This window comes from Strix uralensis, chromosome 5 (genome assembly GCF_047716275.1).
Source record: "Strix uralensis isolate ZFMK-TIS-50842 chromosome 5, bStrUra1, whole genome shotgun sequence".
Classification (NCBI taxonomy): domain Eukaryota; kingdom Metazoa; phylum Chordata; class Aves; order Strigiformes; family Strigidae; genus Strix; species Strix uralensis.
In genome coordinates this window covers 433708-452161 of record NC_133976.1, presented here as the reverse complement: position 1 = coordinate 452161, position 18454 = coordinate 433708, and the positions used below count along the sequence as shown (strand labels likewise).

The window sequence follows — 18454 nt, the reverse complement described above, 5'->3', positions numbered from 1 at the left end:
GAGGTACCCAGGGAGGGCAGAGCCGCTCCCCACCGCGCGCACCCACGGAACAGCCCATCAGCCGACACGAGAAGCCTCCAGTGATGAGCCTCAGGCAGACTCTAACACGCAGCATGACGCCGAAGGAGGGCAGTTCCTTTAAATTTCTACCACCTGAACTAGATCTCCCTTTCGTTCCGTCGGATCCTGACCCAGCCATTACCACTTTGCTCTCCCCCCGCGTCGCGGGACGACACGCCACGCCTGTGCTGTTTCCCAGCGCGCTCTGCTGCCAGTGACCGAGCACTCCCGCCTCCTCCAGACCTCACCCCTCTGCCTCCCGCCGATGGGAGAACGTGATACCCTGTGAGCTGCTTCTCCAGAGGGACGGTGGAGGTGGGGCTGACCCCTGAGAGCAGAGCATCTGCCTGTCGCAAAGGGCACAACCCTTCGTGTGCTGCCCGGGACCCCGCTCTGTGCCCGCTCCACCTTCCATGCACGTAACTAGAAGATGAAACTTTAGTGACAAGTAAAAGAACCCTTTGCTAAGTGCCATCAAGATTTTGTCTCTCAGTTCTCTTCAAACAGCACATACTGCGTCTTCACCGTGGTGGGGCATATAGGCTGCCTACAAACTGCAACAAGACACCACCAGGATCAAACTACGCAGGCTGGCGCACGCAGGAATAAAGAGCTTGAGTCAAAACGGAGCCGCCAGCGCCCAGCAAGGACCAGTAACGAAGCCTGTCTCCGAGCACCCCGAGTGACTGGTCTGAGCTGGGACGCGCGCTGGTGGGTGTGTGCCTGGAGCGCAGCTTGGCAAAGCCACAAGCCTCATGGCAACCCCCCTCTGCAACTCGCAGCACGCTCAATGCATTATTAATCTCCAAAGAAAACACAAAAACTCTCCATAATGCTTTTGGGCCCGTTGCCATAACAGCCTAAATCCCTGTGAGAATCTAAGTCTGTGCATTAATGCGGGATAGCTAATGAGGTGGCTCTCTCTGGAGCCTTCCCCAGCCTCGCTGTCCCTGTGCGGGGACAGCAGAGCAGCTCCCGAAGCCACCCCTGAGCAGGAGCACAAAGGTGCCAAGTGCTGTGGTTTCGAAGTGGAAAGCGGCCGAGCATCACCGTGCACCAGCCCCAGGCACCAACAGAACAGACAGGAGGAGGAGGAGGAGGAGGAGGAGGAACAGTGCTGGCTGCTCCAGCACACAGAGCTTAAACTGCAGCCAGGGTGAACCTCAGAGCCTGTTCAGAAGAGGGGAAGCGCCAGGAGCTCCCCTGGGCTCAGGGAAGGATGCTCTGGGATCAGGGAGGGCAGCCAGTCCCCCTCACGGCAGGGGGGGCAGGGGGGCACCCTCGGCCCGAGCTGGTGAGTGACAGCCCCGGCATCTCCGAGCACCGAGACAAGGCGTTGGGGGTCGGGGGCCTCCGCCAGCGCCCGCAGCCCACCGAGGTTCTGAGGGACCCGGGGACACTGGCTACCACTACCAGGGCAAAGCCACCACCACAGTGTCTGGGATTTGCTGAGGCTCAGCGAGCACCATGATGGCTCTGCAGACCTGCGAGTGTTTTTAACTTCTGATGCTGGAGCAGATGGCGTGGTAGCTATCTTGGAAGTCTGACAGAGATTTTCTTTTCTATCAGCCTCCCCACTGCAATGCATTTCTTTTCTTCACATTTCTGTAGAAATATTTCTTCTGTTCTGCTTTCTTTGTAGCCAGCCGAGGGTTAACTACCTTTGTCTCAAGAAATCTTCAGATGCAAACATGAAATGCTTTGATCTTTTGTTACAAGTCCCTGGGAATCTAAACCAGCTGTGTGATATGCAAATAGTTCAGAGCATTTCTTCACAAAAAAACAACCAACCAACCAACCAACCAACCAACCAACCAATCAACCAACCCCTGCTTATTTTTCATCTAGTTCCTTGCTTTTAGTAGTGATTTTTATCATGAAGTCAACTGACTGTACAGCGTATGAGCCTGTCATTGTGGGTGTGAAATGACAGCTCAAGGACTTCTAAAACAAGCCAATTGCAACCCAATTTCTACTGTTTGGCTGTTTTCTATTTTAGCTTATCTGGAATTCCACAAAAATTAGCCGTTTTCTAAGAGGCATTGCTTTCGGTGTGTACTGTGGCAGGCAAACTGGGAACAAGAAGCTGCTGTCCCCTCCTCAAGAGGAATTGTTCCCTTGCGGTGCAGACACACACATGCCTTTCTTGGATCGAGCATAATTAAGAGCTACATGCGATTTTTTCCTGTATTTGTTGCCGGGTTGTGCTTGGATGCTGTGCTTGTGCCAGCTGCAGCCATTCCGGCTCAGAACAGGGCAGCGCCAGGTCTGCTTTTAATCTTCCCTGATGCAGATTCAATTTAGCGTTTCTAATCCCCTTGTTGCACGATGCCTGTAGCTGGGATCCCATGCGAGGGGCGGGGTCTCAGCGCTCCAGGTGCTGCACAAAGACGACATACATGGCATGTTCCACTCCTTGCTCGTGAGCGTAGAAACCCTACACACAACCCAACAGACCTTATGGGTGTATAAACCCTGCGAAGGCCGGATCCCGCGTCTGCGCACGCAGTGATCCGTGACGGCGTACCCGCACAGCGAGCGCCACGCAACAAGGTGCAGGCTTAGAGGGACTTCCTGAGCCACTGACTCTTCTTTCACAAGCAAAAGGGGAGCTCCTTACGGGCAAGTATCTCTTATTTCATGAATACTTTCCCAGTTTATGATCTATTACTGGGTTAAGATGCTACTTCACACAAAAGATCCCCTTTAACATGATTTCCAGCTGTTTGTGGCTTGATTGGACAACTTCTGCTTAGAAGCATTTTCACAAACATCCTCACATACAAACCCTAGGATTTAGTTTGCAAAATAAACACATGCTTCAGACCCCACCGGCCACGGCACGCTGGTCTGCCGGGCCGCAGCCACCACCAGATACTCGTACAGTCAAGAGGCACTTGTGCAGGAGTCACCTCCTCGACCACGATGCGGGATAGATCACGTTAAAAGTGCCCGTTTCCCTCTGGTCACCACGGAGGTTCCTGGGCACCTTCCCTGGATGGGGATTTCTGCACCATTGATGCATAAGGTTGGATGAGACCAACCCCACCCTGCACATGCCACCGAGCGTTTTCACCTTCCTGAGCGAATGAGCAGGTCATTCCCCCTGTGGCAAGGCCGCGGGCCGGGGCTGCGTGATCCCAGGCACTGAGGCAGGCAGCTCCGCTCCCTTCCTACCACGTACGTTAACAGCATTGCAATGCACGAGCAGCTCATCAATGCCTACGTTCACTTCCAACACCGTGCCGTGTCACCGGCTCGGCCCAGGTCCCGTTTCAGCTGCCCCGAGGAGCAGGAGCTTTTGCCCGCGGGTCTCACCCCAGGACAGCAGCTTTATCCACACGGTGTACGTGGACGCACCAGAGCAGACCCTTAAACACCCAGGCTTTTTTTTTTTTTTTTGCTAAGATTATCTCTCCTAGTTTGTTTTCCAGATTAAGCACACACACATTTGCTTATCTCCAGCGACCCACCGCTCTCAGACCAGTCCCATGGGGGGCTACAGGTACCGGCTGCTCTCGTACACACACGAACGTGGGACATGTATGCGTGGCAATTCTGTGGCTCTGCACGTTAAAAAGTACATTTTGAATCCTAACCCTTGAATTTTTCGACTAATTTTTACATTCTTGCTGGGGTTCTGCTGCTCTCAGCTGTAGCTCTATTCGCTTTCTAGGTACTTTCTATTCGCTTATCCTGTGTGTCAAACTCACAACCTGCTTTGGCCCCACCATTACCATCAGACGATGCCTTGGGGTTACCTAAATGCACCGCTTGCCCCAGAGCATCCCACCCTTCCCTCTGCCCCCTTCCTGCCCCAGAGCTTCTCTATGTAAGCGATGACACACGCAGCCCAGCACCCACCTTGGTGTTACTGCCTGGAGGAAACCCACTGATGCACGAAATGGAGAGGAGAAAACGAGAGCCCCCACGCTGTCACGGTGCCACCAGCCCTTGCTGCTCTGCCTTCTTCTCCCATCTCCCTCCTCCAGCCTATTATTGGTTTTAGGTGCATTTCAAACCTTTTGGGACAGGCTCTAAAGATCCCAACATAGACCCTGTCCTGTGTATTCTTTGAAAAAAACTCAGTTGCCACCTGCTCCATCGCCTGAGCCTGTGACAGCCCCTGGTCTCCGGCTCAGCCACCCAGGTGCTCCGCACGCTGCCCGGGCAGACTCCATCACCCATCGCCCCTCGTTTGCCAGCCGGAGGGTGGGAGAAACCCCCCCGCCCCTGGCAGTGCCGCAGAGACTGAGAGTGCCAGGGACCTCTGGAGCTCCCTGGCCCGGGCGTCTGCGCGGGGCCGGCGGCAGCGTCCCAGGAGGTTTCTCAGCACACACACAACCTTCCATGCAGGAATCGCGTTCAACGTCCCCACGTCCAAGATCTTTAGTTACAAGCCAGCAGGGAGGGCCCCGTCTTTCCTGCTGGTGCCTGTGCAGGCACGGACGCTCCACGGGGATGGTTTTTCCTCTTTAGGGAGGGATTTCCCCCCCAGTTTGCCTTACCTACAGATTTTGTCCGTGGAATTCCTTTGCGCAGTGAAACATGGGGCTTCTCAGCTCCCGCAAGGACCCCCGAGTGTGCTGCCATGCCCTGGCGTTCGAAGAGTGACTGGAAGAGAAAACCAGGAAACTTCCATTCTGGACATCCGTGAGACTCAGCTGAAAGGGCACCACAGTTCCTCTCAGTCTACCTGATCCTTCTGGCTGCGGGTGAGGCTGGGGCTCTACCCCACGTCCCTGCCTGCCAGCCCCCAGCCCGCCCCGGCATGGCCACAGCCCCTGGGGGGGGCTACCCCGGGGCAGGGACAGGCCCCCTCCTCACTGCCGCCTTCAGCTGCCCTCCTCCATGCTGCCCCTCCAGCGTGTCCCCAAAACCTATGCTTTGCCCCCTGAAGGGTTGACCCTCCCTCTCTCCCCTGCCTGCTCCCCGCTGCGGGCTCTGGGGCAGGCTGTGCCTGGGGCGGGGTGGCCCAGCGATGCCGACTCCAGCAGCAGCTTTCCTCCCGTGGGAAGGCTTCGCTCAGGCCGGTCTCTGCTCAGAAGCTGCCTGTCCCATTTTACCTCCTGCTCCAGAAGCTGCCTCCCACCGCCTGCAGCACTTTCACAATCCAGACAGCCTGGAGCTGGCAGCCCCACTCCTACTCCCTCCATGCTTCCCCTCAGAGACAGCGTTTTTCTCTCCTTTGATTCCTCCTAATTTCCAGCTTCACATCCAGAAAACTGCAGCCAGACGAAGCTCTCCAGCGCAGCTTTCCACACTCCTTCAGACCCGCTCTTCCGTCCTCCCGGTGGCAATCCCGTAGTGGTGAGCGAGTGCCAAACCGCCCAGGGCAGCTCCTCCACCACCTGCCCCGACTCCTGCTCCGTGTCCCCATCTCCCCCTAGACTGTCTCCTTTCACCCCCCCGGGGAAACCCGCTCCCCACGCGAGTTCCGGGGCTGGCACTCAGCTTCTGCCCTCCCCTCTCCCACCGCGAGCCCTCCTCTCTCACACTGATTTCTGCTGGCGTGATGCGCCGGCTTGTTGGTCGCTGCTTCACAGTGGCTGCCCTGGAATCTGCTTCCACAATGTCCGCTCTCAGCGCGGGCTCGGCTGCTGCCAAAATCTCATCCAGTTTCTCTGAAAATCCAAACATAAGAGCGAACGGGTTAGCAAGGGCCGCCGCACCGAGGCGGCTCCCCCACCACAGGCCCATCCCCGGCAGCGCGGCTCAGCAGGGAGCGAACGGCCCCGCAGGGAGAGCGGGTCGTCGAGCACAGAGTTGAGGAAGCAGCCGCTCCGTCGTCTCCTCCCCAGCCAGGGGCTAACGCAGATTTGAGGGGTTCTGAGGCACAGCAGCACTGCGCCACGCCGCTCCCCAACCCTGGCTGCACCTGGGCACCCCACCAGCCTGCCTGACCTGCCAGCTCCCACCATGGGGAACCGCTCCTGGCTGTGCCACGCGTTGGGGAAGCCTCAATCCTTACGTTAGAAGAGTAAATTTATGTCCAGATACATTTTTGATATTCAGAATGAGACCGAGTCCCCCCTTCCCCAAGTCACCATCCATGGAGGTGTAGATGTGGCGCTTCGGGACATGGTTTAATGGTGGACTTGGCAGTACTGGATTTATGGTTGGACTCGATGGTTTTAAAGGTCTTTTCCAACCTGAATGACTCTGTGACTCTCACAGGGCGAAGGCAGGCGTGGGCAGCGGCTGCGCCATGGTAAGGGGAACCCTGGTGCCCCAACACCGAAGTCCACGGGACTCCATGGGGCTCAGTCTGGCTCCAGCACAACCAGCATCACTCCAGTGTATGTTTGAGACAATCTGGGATGTCTCCTGCCCGAGTGGACTCGTGTGCCCCAATGGCCCTGACAGGAGTAACCCGGGCCCTGTGTCCCCCGTGTCCGTGAGCCCGGGAGCTCCAGGTCAGTGCGGGCTGGGGGTGTCAGTGCTTGCAGCTGCGGAGCTGCCACGGGCCTGACCCCCACCCCAGCTCCCAGGCCTGACCTTGGCCCCGTCTCATCACTACAGACCCACCTGACGGGCTGGACTAAGGCCAGAGCTCGGTCTGCCCTGGCAGTGGGCCCCGTCGGCTGTGTGACCATGTCTGTCCTTTGGGGAGCAGCCAGCCCCGCTGCTCCCCCCACTCGCGCCAGGAGGGCGCAACCCCCTCGGACACAGCCCTGGCTCCTGCTGGGGTTTTCTGTCTGGGGCTGTGAAGTGTCCTGGAACGCAGGACATCGGAAAGGGCAGCAGGCAGATGCTGGCCGACGTCACCACCGACCCCCTGAGCTCCCTCAGCGTGGAGCCAGGCAGAGCCGAGCTAACGAAGCTGCTGGGCTGGGGCTCAGCCCACGGAGGGTCCGTTTGCGTGTGACTGACCCTGCTCCTACAGCTCCCGGGGCTGGGCAGGGTGGGGTCTGTCGGCTCCATGTCACAAATGGTGTCAGCTGGGCCCGGAGCGTGGCCACCGTGCCGGCACGGTGCTGTGCCAGGGCTGATGTCTCCACCTCCACTGTCCCGGAGCTGCCCAGGGATCGGGGAGGACACGTGCAGCATTCGTCCTGCCAGGCTGACAAGCTCTGCCTGCCTTCAGGTAGAGTTTGCAAACTTCTGGGCTCCTTCCAGCCTGGCTGTTGGAACTCGGGACTGCGAAACGTCACTGCTGACCCTGGAGTGCTGTGACCATCGGGCCTCTATTCCTACAAAACCGGGGGCTGACAGGACTCCAGAACCTCCGCACACTGCGGCCACGGCAGCTGTCTGTGTGGCAGTTTGTGAGTCAACATTCCTGAGTTAAGAAATTAAAACTGAGTCCCAAACATTTCAGAAGCCCAGCCTGTGGAAGAGCGAGCCCTGTGCAAACACTGACGCCAAGGGCCTTTGCCAAGGGGATTTAGGTGCCCTCTGAGGCCAGCACGCTCAGTGGCAGGTCCCCACCAAAGCCCTGGTCCCCAACAACTCCCTGGTGGAGTCCCCATCCCTGGAGGGGTTGAAGAGTCGGGTTGACCCAGCGCTGAGGCATCTGGTGGAGCTGGGAACGCTCAGGGTGAGGTTCATGGTTGGACTGGAGGAGCTTCAAGGGCTTTTCCAACCCAGATGATTCTGGGATTCTGTAAAGACCTGCAGCTGCTCCAAGGAAACAGCTCAGGCCAGCTCCTGAGCCTCCTCGGCACCAGACCGTCAGTAGCCAGCCACCCGTGAAGGGGGGTTTCATGGCTCCTCTTCCTCACCGCCGTGCCACGCTGGCTGCGCTCACCGTGAGACGGTTCACCTGGCTGAGAGGGAGCTGGCTCATCCCTTACGGTCCAACACCAAGTGACTGCGGGGAGGCCCAGCAGCCTCGGGAGGGGCCATGGGCTGATTTGAAAGACCATGTGCTGGAAACTGCCTCATGGGTGTCTCTGGAAGCTGCTCGGGGCAGCCCTGAAGCGATGTCAGTCTGGGGCCGCCAGCGCTGCAATGCTCAGTCCTCCCCTGCCTCTGCCGCCGCTTTATTCTGCTCTCCCTCTCTTCACGCCGTTGGGGCGCAGGGAGACGAACCACCACGAACTGCACTTGGTACCTGCCGGGCCTTCGTGGGAGATGGAAGAGCAGCCTGGAGCAGAGCCTGCCTGCCCCCAGGCTGCCGGGCAGGAGATGGGGGGTGCTGGAGATGCCCGGGAGGGACCCCCAGGAGTGGGTGTGCCTGAGGGCTCTGCCTGCCCAAAGCGGCAAGAGCTCCCCACCATGCGCTTAGAGATCACAGAATCACAGAAGGGTTTGGGTTGGGAGGGACCTTCAAGACCATCTGGTCCAATCCCTCTGCCCCAGGCAGGGCCACCTTCCACTAGCCCAGGTTGCCCAAAGTCCCGTCCAACCTGGCCTTGAACCCTTCCAGGGAGGGGGCAGCCACAGCTTCTCTGGGCAACCTGTGCCAGGGCCTCACCCCCCTCACAGGGAACAATTTCTCCCTTAGATCTCATCTAAATCTCCCCTCTGTCAGTTTAAACCCGTTCCCCCTCATCCTATCCCTCCCCCCTGATGACGAGTCCTTCCCCCCTTTCCTGTAGCCCCTTTCAGTCCTGGGAGGCCGCTCTAAGGTCTCCCCGGAGCCTTCTCTTCTCCAGCTGAACCCCCCAACTCTCTCAGCCTGTCCTCACAGGGGGGTGCTCCAGCCCCCCGAGCATCTTCATGGCCTCCTCTGGCCCTGCTCGAGCAGGTCCGTGTCCTTCTGCTGTTGGTGCCCCCAGAGCTGGACCCAGCACTGCAGGGGGGTCTCCCGCGAGCGGAGCAGAGGGGGAGAATCCCCCCCCTCGCCCTGCTGCCCACACTGCTCTGGGTGCAGCCCAGCACACGGGTGGCTTTCTGGGCTGCCAGCGCACGTTGCTGGCTCACAGGCAGTTTTCCACCCCCCAAGTCCTTCTCCTTGGGGCTGCTCTCCATCCCCTCCTCGCCCAGCCTGGTTCTGTGGGTGGGATTGCCCCGACCATGTCATCTGCAATGTCAGGATGTCCCTGGTGACCCCCAGCTGATCGCTCTGACCCACGGGAGCTCTGCATCGCTCCCACCTCTGGTACTGACACATCTGCTTGGAATAGAGGGGGTCTGGGAAGGTCCCTCAGAGATCTCCCACTCGTAAGCCCTGCTCAGCTTCTTCCCTCTGCTGCCACTGTTACGGTGGACGAGTTGGTCCCTCCCGTTCCCTGTTCCTGGGGAAACAGTTCTCCAGCTTCACGTTACCAGGACAGAGAGTTTTGCTCCTGAAAGGTGAGGAACTGGGTCCAGGCCTCCAGGCTCCCTCCCCGCTGCCCTGTGCCTGTGCTGGAGGAACGCAGAGCTGTGTGCTGGCACAGGACGAGCCTTCTTGCTCCGTTCAGGTTTGTCCATTTCTGGCGCTCAGCCCTGGCAGGAACCTACTGTTTCTGTAGTGTCCCTCATGCAACGTCCGCAGGGACGCTGCGTCGCGCAGCCGTCGCATACGGAGCCCTGCTGCAACCAACGTCACCCCAGCCTGCTCGGGCACCGTAACAGGGCCTTCGCAGTGGGTGGCCCTCTCCTCCCAGAGCCAGGATCATTAATGGCCCCACCAGCTCTCCCCCAGCTAACTCAGGCACGTCCTTGGAGCCACCACCAAACCCCGTCTGGTGCATCCTGAGGCGCCTCCTCGGCGCGGGCCCGCCGGGAGCAGCAGGACAGCCTGCGTGGGGGCAGCACCGGCCTCACTGGACACGGAAAGGCCGCAGCCGCCATTTCATCCAACTGAGCTCCAGAGGCCTGACCTGGGGCTGAAGGTGGCCCTACCTTGGGCCCCACACACGGGGACATTTCTGTGCGAGGCATTTTCACCGTGGAGCCAGAACGAAGCAAGCGCAACTCCTGGGGAAGTCAGCCCTGGAGATTCAGGGGCCCGGCTGGCAAACGGCCGTTCCTGCCTGTGGCCAACACGAGCCCCGTGTGACCGTGCCCATCTTGGCCTCTCCCTGCTCCCCGCCGGAGCTGTACGTGGTGGCTGCTGCCCGCGGCGGTGGTGCCGGGTGGGAGGCTGACCCGTGGAGCTCTGGCTCCCTTTGGGCCAAGCCTTCCCGTGACAGCGAGGGGACGGTGACCCGGGCCAGTCCCCTGGGGTGCACTTTGCCTGTGTGGGGCGGGCCGGGTGCTGGCCGGGCAGCTGATGGGGAAAGGAGAAGCCCCAGGATGTGCGGTTTCACTCACCCCCTTTTCTTCTCCGCATGGAGGCTTGGAATCAAGAAACAAAAGACAACATGAATGGCATGCACAGTTCCTGCTTTCACCCCCAGCTCCAGCCTCGCTGCCTGCCTGCTGCGCCTCTTCCCCGCACGCCCTCCTGTGCCCGGCATGCTGGCAGGATCAGGCCCCGAGGGCAGCACGTCCCTGCCTCGCTGGGGGCTCTGGGGACCAGGGCTCAGGCAGGGTGGGGGGTGCAGCACCATGCGCACCCTCCCCTGCGCGGGAGGGCGGAGGGCAGGGACCCTCCACACAGCCCCACTGAGCAGCGGGAAGGTGCGATGTCAGAAGGCAGTAAGACTGGGAGGTCTGGTATTTAACACCTGAGCCATGGAGAAACTCTTCGAAAAGCCTTTAACCCCTCCCTGCTCACAGCCTGCACGTCCCCCCAGGCCAGGTTCTGCTGGATGGGAGCGCCCCGTTAGCAGCTGGCTGGGAATCTGCTTTTCCAAGGGGACTGGCACAACACGTGGCAAGCAAACATTAAGGTGTGGCTACGGGGACACGGGATGTTCCGCAAGCTGCAGGGCAGGGACAGGCTTCCAGGGAAATGGGGCAGGGACATCCGACATAGCTCCCCTCAAGAAGCTGCAGCTAGAAAGGTCCCTTTCACTAACACCACTGTCCCCTCAGAAAAGGAGATTGGGCTCTAAACTCACTCAGGGCTGAGGCGGGGGATGATGACCCACACAAAACCTCTCCCTTCGCAGTAAAAGCTGGAGGAACAACCACCAGGAGACAAAGTGCGGGAGGAGGAATGATCCCCCATTTTCCCTGTGCCGTGCGCCCTGGGGATGCGTGGTGGGACTGGCTACAGCATACTCCCCGATCCACGGGACGTGAAGCAGGGACTAACCACCACGATTTCCTGGAAAACATGTGGACTAAGACTGGTCACTGTCCACAAATCCCTCTCCCGGGAGACATGGGCAGCTGCCGCTCCCAGGCCCTCTCCAGGTAGGAGAGAGGCAGCATCTAGATGCAAAATCCTCAGGGAGACCTAGAGGACTCATCTTTAATATATTCTCTGGCAGAGCTATTTCTCTGCTTTTCGTGACTTCCCTTTCCACGAGCTTGCTCCCCTCCCCCTCGAGCGAGCAGCTCTGCTTGCCAAAACATGCAAAGGGGGCCCCTTCCCTCGCACCGCTGCGGGTTTCCGCGGTGCTGGTTGTCCCATGGTGATGCCCCACAGCCCACCCAGCGCTCGCGAGGCCCGGTGCTGCGCTTGGGGGGCCCGTCCCCTGCAAAGGTGCCTGCACAACACGATGTTCACCCGAGATGGGCACATGCAACTGGGGAACGTGTTCCGACAGAGGCGACATGCTGCCTGTGTGTGCGAGCAGGCACCTGCCGCACGGCTGGCAATGGCTTTCAGAACCAGCAACCGAGAGGAAAAATATGAACCCCGGGGTCTGTGCGGTATCTGTGCAAAGGGAAGGGCAAAAAGTGGAAGAAAGGGGCTATTCTGCACCCTCTCCTTACGGCTACTAGCAAACACCGTGCCTTCAGGCTCAGCAGTAACGGTCTGGAGAAGCGGGAACGGGCGAGGGTGAAAATCAAGGCAGTGGGCTCAGCACAGAATAAACCACAGCGGCCATCAACCAGCTGATGCAAACCCCTAAAAGCTGAGATTTGCCCCTTCAAACCTACGGTTGGGTGCTGAGCCCAAGCCCTCAAGGCCTATTCTTTCACGAGAAGCCCGCAGCGTTGTGAAGCCTGGACAGGCAGGTAGGACAGGGAGCAGAGCAGAGCGAGAAAGGTCACGGACCTTCCTTCAATGCCCCGGAAAAGAGAGGGGGGTGGCGGGGTCTCTGCCCAGGTTCCTGCCCCCCAAGCAGGACGGGAGCCTGCCAGGCACAGCCCCCGCGCCCCGGCCAGCACATCTGTACACGTCACCTCATTTCCGCACGACAAAACCAGAAATACAAATGGCAGAAGCGTGAGGCAGGGCAGGGGGCCGTGCCGTGCCGCCGGCCGCTCCCTGTCGCTCTGCTGATGCTCCACGTCCCGGTCCCACCCTGTGCCAGCCCGGAACAGCCCGTCTTGGCACCAGAGCTGCCCGTCGGAGCGTGGCCACCCCGGAGGCTCCCTGAGAGGGAAGGGTCCCCCCGGCTCCCCCACTGCCACGCCAGTGGAGAGCCCCGCTCAGCTGCCCGGCGGCCTCGGCAGCGCAACGGGCAGCCCAAGCGGGCACGTCGCTCTGCGCAGAGGGAAGGGGTTGCCGTTGGGAGGGCACCGGCACCCCTGCGGCTGGCAGGAGGCGACCGGGGGAGCCCTGCGCGCTGCAGGAGCGTGGGCTCAGCGCGGCTGCCGGAGCGGCTGGGAAAACCAAGGGGCTTCGGCACAGGGAGCGAGGACGGGGTGGGGGTGGAGGGGTTTAAGAGAATATAGGAACATGTAGATGCAAGCTGGGATAGCAAAGCATCTGGAAACGTGGGTAGGCTCTGTAGTGACAGCAGAACGTGTGAGCGTGTGTGCACAGGCATGTGTGTGTGTAAGGGGGGAGGGTGGCCAGGGGATGCCAGCTAATCTGGCAGCGTGTGGTATGGGCCTGGAGGCAGAGGGAAATAAAAACAAGGGGCTGCTCGGAACGGGAGGAGCAGGGTGCCTGACGGACGGGGCACGGGGGCGGCGAGGCTCTCCGCACACACCTGGCCTCCTTCCCCCTGGCTGCCTCTCCGGGGAGGTGGCACCGACGGGCTCTCGGGAGAGGGGGGGTCCCGCGGCCCTGCGGCTCCCAGCCCCCCGCCAAGCACGACGGAAACTTCGGCGCAGGAGGCACGCGCGTCGCCTCGCGCTCCCGCTCATGCACCCCTCTGGCACGTGGAGGTGGGGCGAGCGCGCTGCCGGCCGCCGCCCTGCATGCTCCTCATGCACCCCGGCATGCCCGCGCCAGCCCCCGCTGCCGCTTACCCAGCTCTTCCAGCTCGGCCGTCATGGACTTGGAACGCAGCGTCAGGGTGGTGCTGGGCGCTCTCTTGGGAGGCGGCGGAGCTGAAAGGAAGAGAGACGGCATTTTGCATTTCTTGTCCAGGAACTTACGAGGAGTGGCCAGATGCAGATGCCACTTCTTCTCCACAGCCTGGATCTCCTCGTACTCGCGGGATGAGGAGTCGCACTGCTGCAGGATCTTATTGAGGCTGCGCGTGGAAGCAAACTTCTTCATGGTCTCGGTATAGCACAGTCCCGGGGCACGGGGCAGGCCCCGGTGCGGAGGGGCCGGTGGCTCCCGCAGGCACGTGCCGGCTGCCCAGGCTCCCACAGCCCTCAGCGGAGGAGAGTCCAAGTCATGTCCCCGGGCTGCGCCTGCCCCCCTGCAGCTACCGGAGATGCTACGGCTATGAAAGCCTCTCGCGAATTAAATCTGTCTCAGGCAGCTGGCTGCCTGCCTGTGGGACTCAGCAAACAGCTTTGATGGCTGCTTCCCCTCCGCACACGCCATGGGTGGAGGGTAGGAGGGAGAAACAAGTCCAGCAGGCCTGATCTCAGTCTCTCATTCCCGCCTCGGCGCGGCGCATCCCCCAGCGAAACGCAGCCCACCCACCCTCCTGTGCCGGCTCGGCCGTATCCAGGACGGGGCGAGGCTCCCGTGGCCCTACGGCCGGCTCCGCCGCGGGCAGCGCGGGCACATGGCCGGCACGGGCCGGCGTGGGGCTGTGCCGGGGCGCGAGGCCACCCCGAGGGGCTGCCTAGGCGGGCCGGCCCGCGGGGCTGCCCCGGAGGCACCGCATGCCATGAGCCCACCGGAGCGGGGACGGCTGGAAGGCTCTTCCTCTTCACTTGGGGTGCCTCCTCCTCCTCGCGCCCGCTCGCTGACAATGCTGGATTCAACGCTCAGGCATTGCCATGGCAACCGGAGCTTCAGGCTTTGCTGGCTGCATCAGAGACCCCGGCAGGGGCGGATTCAGCCACAGAACGCCAGTCCCACACAGGCCTCCATCACCCAGGGAGAGGCGAGCCCCAGCCGGGGGGGAGACGGGGGGGGTCTGGGCACCCCCCGGCCATACCGCGATCGGGGTCCCGCAGAGGGGACTCGGCTCCGGTCCCCGCACCCCACGACGGAAGAGCGGCCGCCCAGCTCCGAGGGCTCAGGGCACGGGCAGCGACGGGCAGCGTGGGGCAGCGGCTCACCCCGGCTGCAGGGCTGGAAGCGCCGGCAGAGGCGGCGAGCGGTGGTCCCAGCACCAATTCCCGAGCCTCAGCCTTTCCCACGGCTCGTGCTTTTGTGCCGTGACAATATAATTGCAGCTCTTAGTGTCAGCGCGCAGAGCTGCCTCCCTCCCCCACGCCCTGTGTGCTGCGCTGCCAGCGCCCCGCTCCCGGCCCCCCCAAACCGCTCCTGCCCCGCAGCCTGCCTCCCCCTCCCCGCACACGGCCCTGAGCAGGGGGTGGGCAGGAACAGCCCCCCCTGTGCTGTCAGCTGCTCCCAGATGTGCCCCTGCCCTCCACAGCTGGATGCTGTGATGTGTCCCCCCCCCCACACAGCTGGCTGCCCCCATCCAGCTGCCCTCCAGATGTGCCCCTGCCCCCCTAAGCTGGATGCCCCCATCACACTCCCCCCAGGCCCCACCTCTGGCTGAGGGTCTCGGCTCTGCCCTCGGGGCCTGGGGACACCAGGGTGAAGGCCTGGAGCCTTCCAGGGGCCCCACGGCTGCCTGCACTTGCCTGAGCGAGGGTGAGTCCCCCCCGCTGGCCAGCAGCCCCAGGCCTGGCCGTGCCCCCCAGGAACCCACAGCCACAGCCCCCCCCAGGAGAGGACAGGCTCCACTCTGGCACCCCCCCCTTGTCACAGGGGCTGTCCCTCACCCTGGCACCCCCCTGCACTCCTGTGGGCACCGTCCTCCACCCCGGCCCCACCGTGTCCTCACAGGGACCCCGCCAGCCCCACACAGGGGCAGCTCCCCGTCACCCCCCCTGACACGGTGGGGCCGGTTCCCCACCGCAACGCACCGAAGGAGGGGCAGACCCCCACCATGACACCGGCCCTCCACCCGTGCCAGGCTCCTCCCGGCAGACCCCCGGGCTTCTGCACCCCCGCTGACGTTTAGGTGACGTGACCCCCTGCTCCGAGAACCACGAGGCTCCACACCTACCCTTCTTCCGAACAACTTCCTCCGATTCTGGCTTGCGGCTGACGGAAACAACCTTCATCACCAGGTGGTTGCCCCCTTGCCGGATCAAGGAGACCACCTGCTTGTGCCCCACCTTCACCACGTTGACACCGTTCACCTAGGACACAAACAGAGAAGAGCCATGTGAAGGCTGGCTGTCACCCAGAGAGCGGGCAGAGGGCGAGACTGACGGATGTCGAGCCACAAAACCAGAGGATTTTGCATCCCTGCACCTGTTTTTACAGCCTAGTGTGTGTCCGTATTCGCGGTTCCTGCGGGGCGTCACCTCCCAGTGAGCAAAACCCCCTGGAGAAGCTGAGGGACCTGCAACAGGCCAGTGCAAACCAGTGCGCACCAGTGCGCCCCAGGGCTGCAGGCAGGCGGGAGGAGCTGGACCTCCCCCTTCCTCCCGAGATCACTAAAAACTGGGCACTTCCTAGTTGTGTTGTACAGACAGAGACACTGTTCCGCTCCCCAGCCACCAACACGCCACCGGCCCCGTGCAGGGCGCTGCGGGACACACGCTGAAGCTCATTCCTGCCGCTGTTTTGAGCACTAACGTCACCTCTTCCCTTCTCCGACCACAGGCGCCAGGCTGCGACGGCCGGCCCCGCGATCGCAAGACACAGACCCAAGAAATAAACTGGAAAATGCATCCTCAGTACTGGGGTACCCAGCGAGTACCAAAGAACACAAGGTTCCCCTCGGGGCACGAGCAGACGGACCCTTGCTTTAGGTACCTGAGGTTCAGGGGCCGTGGGGACGGGGATGCCACAGTTCAGACACTTCACCGCTGGAAAAAACTGGTTTCAACTTTTGCAGCTTCGTTACCCGCTTGTCAAAGAACCCGAGTGTTTGCACACTTTGGCACTTCTGCAACGTGCTGGCTACTCCGGGTGTAAGGTACCAACCGATGGCAAGTAAGGGACAAGAGATTACCCGTGGGCAATAAACAGAGAAACGCTTATGTTAATGTTTACGTTAATATTTACGCTTCCAGAAGTGGAGCGCTCAGCGGAGGCAAGGACAGGGTTCAGGCTGTCCGTGCACCGTTAATTCCGTCGCCCTCAGTTCCAGACCAGCAGCGCTAAGCCCGGCCGCTGCACGCCACCGGCCGCGGGTCTCAGACACCAGCCCTTCCTCTGCAGCTTTGCCCCAAACGTTTACTCATTCCCACCACTTAAAAAAACCAACAACTTGTTCCTATATTACTATTAAGAAATTGGTTTTCAGGCACAGGCTCTTGTGCTGCCCCCTCCGGCGCAGCCCCACCTGCTCCCCGCCGGCAGCGTCCCGGCGCCCCGGCCCGTGGGGTCACCCCCACAACATGCCCAGATGCAGAATTATCCTGGATGCTGGAAAATTCGGCATTTCAAGAATGTTTGGGTTTTACGTGTTCCAACTCCAGCTGGAGATGTTTCGTCTTTAGGGCAGACTGCACGGTTGTTGAAATAATTAAAAGTTTGTAGGTTATAACATTTGCAATACGTGAGCCGTGGTGCTGTTTTCTATGAAAAACTGTAAAAAATATAAAAATGAAAAAAGGGGTTGAACTGAATTCTGAAATGGAACATCAATGTTTTCTAAGATGCAAAGCTTTCGAAATAATCATTTTATTTCAAATATTCAATTATTCAACTGATTCAGTTTTGATTATAATTGATTCAATAATTATTCAATTTGCATGAAAACACACGTTTTCCTCAGAAAATCTGATTTTGACGAAACTACCAGCCTACTCTGGTTAAATCACCCTTAATCTTTGTTTTGGACGAGCTGGATGGAACGGACTGCATCCTGGAGCACGGTTATCCCGTGTTTTCTCCTGATCCTAAGCCACCTCAGCAGTTTTTAGTTTCCCAAGGCACCTTCTCCCGGCAGAGGCCAGCGCTTGCCTGGCACCGCAGCCCGCTGCTCCCCTGCACACCCATCATTTATCAGCGGGGGTTCCGGGGTCATTCCCCGGGCGTCTATGAAATCACCAAGCAGCATCAGGTCTGGAGCGAAGTCCTGGAGGGACCCACTGGAAACTCGGGCCGGTCCGGCTCCTGGCTGGCAGCTGCTCGCCAAGCCCCGGCGGTTTGTGACCCCCCCCCAGGCGCCCGGTTTTGTAACAGGATGTTACAGAGCGGTAAACAAAATCTACTACATCCAGTCACCTTTACCAAACAAATCTGACACCTCCAAGAACAATGAACTTTGTTCTGTGAGGTTTTCTGCTGGCAATTATATTCTACTCTTTAACTCTTTATCAACTGCCTGCAGTATCTGATTGTTTATTTTTTGCCAGCAACCGGTATCAGACTCACAGGTTTATAATCGACTGGATCATCCCTTTGCCCCTTCCAAACACCAGCGCTCTGCCGCTCTCCTGGCACTGCCCCAGCACCACACAATTACAAAACACAAATACTGAAAAATTACCACCTGGAAGATGCTTACAGCTTCAGCTGCTAATGGCTTGGAAAGCGTTTCATCATCTGCATGTGATACACGCACATCACCCTGCTCCCTTCCAAATAAAGAACAGAAATACTGACAGAACATGCCTGAGCTTTCTGTTTCATTTTTAATCATCCAAACTTGTCCACCCAAATGGGCAGCAGTTCAGATTTTTTAGGTTACTCGTATGCAGAGAAGCAGGAGTGGGAGGTTTTGACCTTCTGGGATGGAAAAGCAGGACCCCCCCGCTCCGTCCTGGCGCAGCGCTGGCGGCGAGAGCGGGGGCACGTGGTCACCCGGAGAGCACCGAGCTGTGGCACCCACTGCCTGGCAGCAGCACGACCCGAGCACCGGCTCCTTGGGGGTTCTGGCAGACTTCGATGTTTTTGCTGACAGACAAGTGACAGATGGAGAATGTTGATTTTCAACTGTTTATAACCGGGTGAGATCAGGGATGAGGGAAAGGTACTGACGTGGTCAGGTAGCTTTTTGCCCAACGTATGCCCACGGATGGACAACTCCTACAACAGCCGTAAGACATCAACTCAGCCTGTTTTGTGCAACTTCATCCACCGCTGGGCCCTCCTGGGCTGTCTGGAGCACAAAAAAGCAGCCGTGGGGAG

At 60.0% G+C, this 18454-nt stretch overlaps 1 protein-coding gene across 8 annotated transcripts in view; it reads right to left on the bottom strand.

Moving 5' to 3' along the window:
- SHANK3 (SH3 and multiple ankyrin repeat domains 3) overlaps positions 1–18454 on the bottom strand; it is a 368779-nt gene that overhangs the window by 34896 nt on the left and 315429 nt on the right. For 7 of the 8 annotated variants that reach the window (XM_074869549.1, XM_074869547.1, XM_074869554.1 and 4 more), the window contains 5 exons: positions 15372–15507; positions 13192–13272; positions 10246–10269; positions 5557–5684; positions 4569–4674 (listed from right to left, as the gene is read on the bottom strand). In XM_074869549.1, coding sequence (XP_074725650.1) covers positions 4569–4674; positions 5557–5684; positions 10246–10269; positions 13192–13272; positions 15372–15507 — 475 coding nt within the window. The remainder of the gene's footprint in view (positions 1–4568; positions 4675–5556; positions 5685–10245; positions 10270–13191; positions 13273–15371; positions 15508–18454) is intronic. The other variant, XM_074869548.1, reaches the window with a different exon arrangement.